Source organism: Pyxicephalus adspersus, chromosome 1, assembly GCF_032062135.1.
Source record: "Pyxicephalus adspersus chromosome 1, UCB_Pads_2.0, whole genome shotgun sequence".
Taxonomy (NCBI): Eukaryota; Metazoa; Chordata; class Amphibia; order Anura; family Pyxicephalidae; genus Pyxicephalus; species Pyxicephalus adspersus.
The window spans coordinates 98994396-99002325 of record NC_092858.1 but is presented as its reverse complement, the minus strand read 5'-3'; the positions used below and the strand labels follow the sequence as shown (position 1 = coordinate 99002325).

The 7930-nt window shown below is 34.3% G+C and overlaps 1 protein-coding gene across 1 annotated transcript; it reads left to right on the top strand.

Moving 5' to 3' along the window:
- The first annotated feature begins 5359 nt into the window (after nucleotides 1-5359).
- Nucleotides 5360-6298, top strand: LOC140328947 (olfactory receptor 11A1-like). The gene has a single exon (XM_072408938.1). It carries the CDS (start codon nucleotides 5360-5362, stop codon nucleotides 6296-6298), a length of 939 nt encoding a protein of 312 aa, XP_072265039.1.
- Nucleotides 6299-7930: the final 1632 nt, after the last annotated feature.

Genomic DNA, 7930 nt, shown 5'->3' with positions numbered 1-7930 from the left:
CAATGTCTTTTTTCACTATCTGTGCCTTAATGTCACAGTGGCAGTTGCTCTCCTTATTTCTCATCCTGATGTTGCTGGGGCATTTAATAAAAGAAAATCTTCCCAGTGGAGTCACAAACAGAAATAGATACATAACAGAAATGCTAGCCTTCTGTATTTTATCCAAAAGAATAAAAAAATCTTTATTATGTCTTGGGAGACATTTATTTTTAAGCACAGTCTTTTCATTCCTTTTTATTAAAAATATTTTTGTAACACAAGACTGTTATTTGACTGCTTTTAAACAAGATTTTAAACGACCCAACTATTAATGAAACCTTGTGGCTGCATCACACTGTAATTCAAATGCAATGTGCTACTTAATTTGATGAGCAGGTGTTTAATCATGCATTTGCATTTTTTCCCTTGTGTAATTGCATTGAGATATTAACCTGATATTAAACTCCATCATTCAGCCCACATGTATTCAATGTATAGTAATTTGACCTCATAAATAATTAAATGTTTTTCGACTTTAACCCTTATTCTTCCCCCATTAATGTTTTTATGTAGAGGCATATCATTTCAAACTTTTAAATATTCAAAGTGTTTCTGTCCTGAGCAAAAACATCATTGTTACATGTGTATCCAAAGCCAAATTGAAAACCTACTTCCTGAGGGAGCCTATTCTACATTTTCACAGATCTTACAGTGAAGAATACCTTCCTTAAATCAGAGATTAAACTTCTTTTCCTCCAGACGCAAAGAGTGCCCCCTTGTCCTTTGTAAAGTGAAGAAGAGAGTTCTCTATATGGACCATTTATATATTTATACAGGGTGATCATATCCTCCCTTAAATGTCTCTTTTCAAGAGAGAATAAATTCAGTTCAGCTAATCTCTCCTCATAGCTGAGCTCCTCCATTCCTTTTATTAATTTAGTTGCCCTTCTCTGCGCTCTCTCCAAATTCACAATATCCATTTTGTGAACTGGTGCCCAAAACTGGCTTGCATATTCCAGATGTGGTCTGACCAATGCTTTGTACAGGGGCAGGATTATGTCTCCATCTCTGCAGTCTATTCCTCTTTTAATACAAGAAAGTATTTCGCTAGCTTTAGATATTGCTGCTTGGCATTGCATGCTGTTATTAAGTCTATGATCTACAAGAACCCCTAGATTCTTTTTCATTTCGGACTCCCCAAAAAGTATTAAACTTAGACAGTATGAAGCATGCATGTTGTTAGCCCCAAGTGCATAATTTTACATTTATCTATAATAAATGTAATTTGCCACTTGGCTGCCCAATCAAACAGTATATCCAGGTCTGCTTGTAGTTTATAGACATCCTGTATGGACCTAATTCCATTACATAGTTTGTTGTCATCTGCAAACACAGAAATGGTACTTTTAAATCCAAACTCTATGACATTTATACAGATGGTAAACAGTAAAGGTCCCAACACTGAACCCTGGGGTACACCACTATTAACCTTAGGCCAGGCGGAGTATGAATCATTATTCACTACTCTCTGAATGCGGGTCTTTAAGGGCGTTCTCTATCCAGTTACAGATTGTATTTTCTAAATCTATAGACCCTAATTTAACAGTCTGTGGGGTACGGTGTCAAATAGTTTAGCAAATTCCAAGTACAGTATATCAACTGCTACTTCACTGTCTACCAGTTTACTTACTCATACAATAAGATATTTTGTTTGAAAACGTTGTTTTTTCTTGAGTTTATGCTATCAAGTATAATACTGTTTTCTAGCAGAAACTCCTGTATGTGGTTCTTTATCAAACCTCCTAGTACCTTTCCAGCTATGGAAGGTAAACTTACCGGTCTGTAGTTACTTGTTAATGACTTTGCTCCCTTTTTGAAGATGGGAACCACAGTGGCGTTACACCAATCCATTGGTACCATGCCAGTGATTATCCCTAAAAACTAGAAACAATGGCTTTGCAATAACTGAGCTCAGCTCTTTGAGGACATGTGGATGTAATCCATCAGGTCCTGGTGCTTTGCCAACCCTAATTTTGTTCAACTGTTTCTCAATCATTTTATTTTGAGCAAATGTGGCTTGTTTAAGGCAGTGACATTGCTATTAGCGATTTGGACTTGGCCATTTTCCTGTGTTTAGTAAATCCGCTTTTTCTTTATCCCCAGTTACCAACCCTGAGACATCCTTAAGGGGCCTACATACTCAGATCTGATCTTTTTGATATTAATGTATTTAAATTATTTTCTTGGGGTTGGCTTTACTTCTTTTTGCAATCTGTCATTCATTTTGAAGTTTTGCACATTTTATCTCCGTTTTAAAGCTTTTAGTTTTCAAGTGATGAAGGTGATCCTTCATTTTTATATCTTTGGAATGCCCTTTTCTTATTCTTTATGTTTTTTTTTTTTTAGCCACTGGAATTTATTTTTCAGTATGTTTGTAAAGAACAGATTTGAAACATTCCCATTTCTGTTCTGTGTTCTTTTGAGGTCAATATTCCTACCCAGTCCAAGTCATTGAAAGCCGCACTTAATAATGGGAAATTTTCTTTCTTAAAAATTAAATATTTTTAGCTTCCTGTTTTTGCTTCCTGTTTACAACTTACATTAAATGAAATCATATTATAGTCACTGCTACCCAGATTCTCTTTTATTTGCACATTTGTTATAAGCTCTGCATTGTTAGAAAACAATAATATCTTTAGGAAAGCAATTGATAAACAACTTCTAGAAGTGTTTACTGTAGGAAACTCTGAATGGATACTATTGAGAAGTAAAAAAATATGGTAACTAATACAATACCAAGGAAAATAAAAAAAAATAAGGTTAAACTTGAAAGCTGTATATTCAATAAAGTGGACAGGCAATGTATATCTAAAAGTGCATTGAATTGCATTAGTAAAATAAAGGAACTGCAAGAAAGAAATCAAGTGAGCAGACCAAAGCTGAAACAACAGTGTTAATAATGAATACATTCCACTAAAATATACATACATAAACTCTAAGGGGTTTCTTTATAAATGTATTTTACCCAAGATTAAAGCGTACCTAAACTCAGAATTCTCACTTTTTTGTAGACAACCCTTTTATGTAAGGTAAAAATTCTGTTTTTTTAAATGCAACACAATGAAAAAAAAAGGTGCAGCACCGCCCCCTTAATTCTCAAATGCCTAGGCGATCAAGAATGAATAGGAGCATAGAGCACCTCAAGCATGCACAGAAGGAGCCCTTTCGTCAAAAGATTTTTCTGCAAACTACATCACCCGAACTCGCACCTGTGTCGGCTGATGTAGAAAGAAGTACACCGGAAGAAGGGGAGAAGTAGTGTGTATCCGCCTAGTGCCCCAGCCCGAAGACGGATACTTGGACGACGTGAGACCTAATGGCAGAAACCTTCGGACCGATCGACTGCTCTGCGGGATTGAAGGTAAGTGTATTTTTTTTTGGTTTTGGGCAGTTTTGAGTTTACTTCCTCTTTAATCTAAATTTTGATTTTTCACATTAGATTCAATTGTGATTAAACTTTTACTCATGATGCATACATTTTTTTAAATTAAAACCAATATTAAAACTGTGTGGAATTTAAGTGAATAAATGTATCAAAAACGTAGAAATAGACCCCTAAGAGAAATATGTTTAATAATAATAAAAATAACATACCAGACCATTTTTTTTCTTTCCTTTTCTAAGTTGGAAGAATATAAATACATAGAAGAGAACAATCTAAAAGTAGATGATAATTAGGAAAATGTAAAATGTACAATGTACATTTTTTTCAAAGGTGTTTTTTTAAAAACCCATGTAAACATTCCTACTGCGTTTATATGCGTTTTAATGCACTTTTATTACTGTTTTAAAGCTTGCCTTTAAAACACTGGAAAATGTCTAAACACGCATTTTCCCATGTTTTTAACGGGTTTACGTTTCCAGTGCTTATAAATGCGGGAAAACGTATTGAAATCAATGGAAGTGTTTACCCATGTTTTTCTGCGTTTTTGGGCATTTTCCTCTTTTATCCTAATTTTTTAAACGTTGCAAGCAACGTTATAGATAACGCTCATAAACGTGCCTCAAGGAAACGTCCTGAAGTAGGTTAGCCTATTGGAATGCATGGGAATTTCAAACATGGGCTTTTAAAGCCTCAGATTAAATACTGGGGAAAACATCCGTGTAGACTTAGCTAAAATGAGCAGTTCTTTCAAATGATTTACTAATGATCTTTGGGCTAAAGTAGACTGCAATATTGCCACTTCTGCTGATGACCCAAATCTATGTAGAACTGGTAAAAGTTTGTGGAATAATTACATTGCAAATTGTTCTTGACCTATTGTCAACATGAGCAGTTTATTACCAAATTAAATGAAAGGTTTTGCAAGGATGTTATTACATTATATCCTGAGCTTTAAAAGGAATATAGTTAGGCTAACCAGAGCCAGATGTAGATGGACTTAGGGATGTTGAAAAGAAGTTGCAGAAACTTAGGGTTTTTTTCTGTAAAGAGAGAAATAGAAACATGTGATGCTCATTTAATACTGCCTCTTACATATAATTTGTAAGTCCACCCCTTAGAAATAGGACCGATGTTTAGTACATTGTTTTACCTAAGGTTGAAGTATCGATGTCCCTGGTTGTGATATTGTGACTTTCCAACAAAAAATACTTGGTTCTGCTCACCATTTAAAATTCCTACAGGAAGTGGTAACAAATCAATGAAACGCATTGAGTGAATTTAGAATATGATGTTCATCTGTTTAAAAATGTAAACTAATGATTTGAATGAGAAGTTAAATTGAAACAACCAATGTGGATGTAGAATGAATTTCAACCAAATTTGTATGTGTTGCTGTAAAACTTGTTTAAATATGTGTTTTTATGGATAAATGTCACTGTAAAAAAATATGTTTTAATTTGAATTCATAAAATTGACTATTTTTGGTATTGTTTTGAAGATACATTCCCTAAAAATCCTACACTCATTCCATTTCAAGTGGTATCTTTCTCTTTATAGATTTTTTGGGATGTGGCATTGCCAACAGGGCAAAGTAACCTTTATATGGTCACACAAAAAAGTTACACAGGTGCTTTTATATTCCTTCCTGTGGACCAAAATTGCATATGTTGAACATGATCAACAATTGTTTTTATGGTCAAAAATTATTATTCATGTCAACTAACTTATTTAAGTACAAATGTATTTTTTAAACCATATGTAGTTAAAGAAGGTAATTACTATGACACATTTTTGGGGAAAAAATATGTTTTTTACTTATATATCATTTGATAATAGTTTCCTTTTTATTGCTTTTCTGTTAATTATAGTAAATCACGTTTTCTTGTATGTATTTCATCTACACCTAAATGCCATACAGACCCACAGAAAGACAAAATGAAAGAGTTTAACAAGACGGTCATTACAGAATTTGTTCTTCTTGGATTTCAAAATCTCCAAAATTTAAAAATGTTGTTTTTCATGAGCCTCCTGTTAGTTCAGTGTATGACGATAAGTGCAAATATTTTTATTCTCCTAGTAGTAGTGTCGATGCAACATCTGCACACACCAATGTATTTTTTTCTCAGCCAATTAGCTTCAGCTGAAATGATGTTCACGATAAACATTATTCCAAATCTACTTCACCTAATCTTGGTAGAAGGGTCAGTTATCTCTGTGACTGGTTGTGTCACTCAGTTTTATATATTTTCTGTTTCAACCAATGCTGAATCTTTTTTTCTTACACTTATGTCATATGACCGATATATGGCAATATGCAACCCATTGCATTATAATTCCTTGATGAGCTTGAATTTCTGCCTCCAGCTAGCTGTAGTAACCTGGATCTTTAGCTTTGTATCAACTCTAATTGTCATTGTTCAATTATGTACACTACAGTTCTGTGGCTCAAATATTATTGATCATTACTACTGTGATCTGACACCTCTTCTGGAACATTCCTGTTCTGATGTCTCTCTAGTGAAAACACAGATATTTTTGTTTTCCATTCCAATAGCTATGTTTCCATTCATTTTCATTATTGTAACTTACCTTCGTATTGTTATCACCATACTTCGTATTCCATCATCAATTGGAAAAGAAAAGGCCTTCTCAACATGCAGCTCACATTTGGCTGTTGTCTGTACCTATTATCTGACATTAATAACTATATATGTGATTCCTAAAAGTAAACATGCATTAAATCTCAATAAGTCAATGTCACTACTATACACTGTGGTTACGCCTCTGATGAATCCTATAATCTACACATTAAGAAACAAAGAAATCAGAAACATTTTTGTAAAATGGATCTTGAAAAAGAATAAATATGGCTAATACTTCATATCTTTAAGGGATTTTGAAACAACAACCGGATGTACCTAATCCTTGGAAGGAATCTATGTTTATGATATGGAAAATGGAATATTAGAAAAATCGCATATGTTGGTGCTTATTAATACTTTGCTGAATTCTCCAGTGTCATTGTTGTTGGATTTCTATTAACAGAACCAAACCATATTAGGCGTAATAACCAACATTTCAATTAATGATATTGTACTGTGCAAAACAACAGATACACTGCCACCTTGCAGTCTGTGTTATATTTTCCACATCACAATGCCCTGTTCTGGAGACACAATAAATTACATTCTTCTTTAAAAACCACCAAATGACACTTTGGCCCTAAACTGTCTCGAAGGCTGGAGAGAATACACTTTCATGAATGAAATCAATGAATCTGGTCCAGAATTGAAAACATTTACTAACAAATAGTAAATGACTTTTAGGAAATTCATTCAAGGTTTGCTGGATCACCCAGCTTCACTGATAAAAGTGTATTTTCTCCAGCCTTGGATAGCTTTAATAAATCAGGTGCCTTGTGTGGCTGGTGGATGTCTATTTCAACTAGCTGTGACAGCTCTGGCAACCAGGAACATTTAGAAATCACAGTTGGTGAACATAGGATCACTATGACAGCTATGACATGGTGATCACATACAGGCTGGAGGCTTAGTTGACATAATAACCCTTCAGTTTGCAGATGACCCGAAGGACGCCACAGCAGCCTGAAGATGGCAAAGTTTATTTAATACTAAACATTTCAGATACAATTAAAGTATAAAAATAGAAAGACTTTTTTGTGCTTTTGTTATCCTATAATAAAAAAAGAACAAAAAAAATTGTAGAATATAAAAATGTTTATATGTCCCTTAAAATGTATATAAAATTATTTACAAATGCAAAGTGCATTTTCAAGCTACCCACACATGCTAACATTCCAAAATATGACCTAAGTATTTTTTTTAAGATCAGGCAGCCTTCCCCAGCATCACTTTCAAATATTACTCTCATCATACCCTCTCCAGCGAAATCCTCTGTGTGCATCCTGCTCTGCCATAAGCAGCCTCATTACTAAAATCCTTCCAGGCAGGATTTACATATTTCAGAACAAGCAGAGAGCTCCTTTTCCTAGAACCAATGAAGGTCCTGAGTAAGATGCACAACAGAATTCTACAAGAGCAAAGACAGTTAAGCATTACTCTTTAAACGGGTGTTGGCGGAAATAGACAGTTTTTGTTCATGCATAAAAAAAATATTTGTTCAGATAAAAAAGTCCAGCCAAGCAATGCTAATTTTTTTGCTATAGGGATATAAACTGATGTTTCAATGTACTCATTTTTAACTGTCTAAATTTTAAAATATATATTAAAATATTTGAAAAACATATCTTATGTGACCATAGTTGTTAGGTTTGCAGGTTGTTCTTATTTATATCTTGTTACTTAAATTACTTACCGTATTTTTCGGACCATAGGACGCTCCGGACTATAAGACGCACCAGGTTTTCCGCACAAGGGAAAACAAGAAAAAAAAATTGATTTGATTTCCCCTGAGATCCAGCGTGCGGCACTTGTGCCCGCCCACGAAGGCGGCGCCGATCGGCATTCATCAAATCAATCGGCGCCG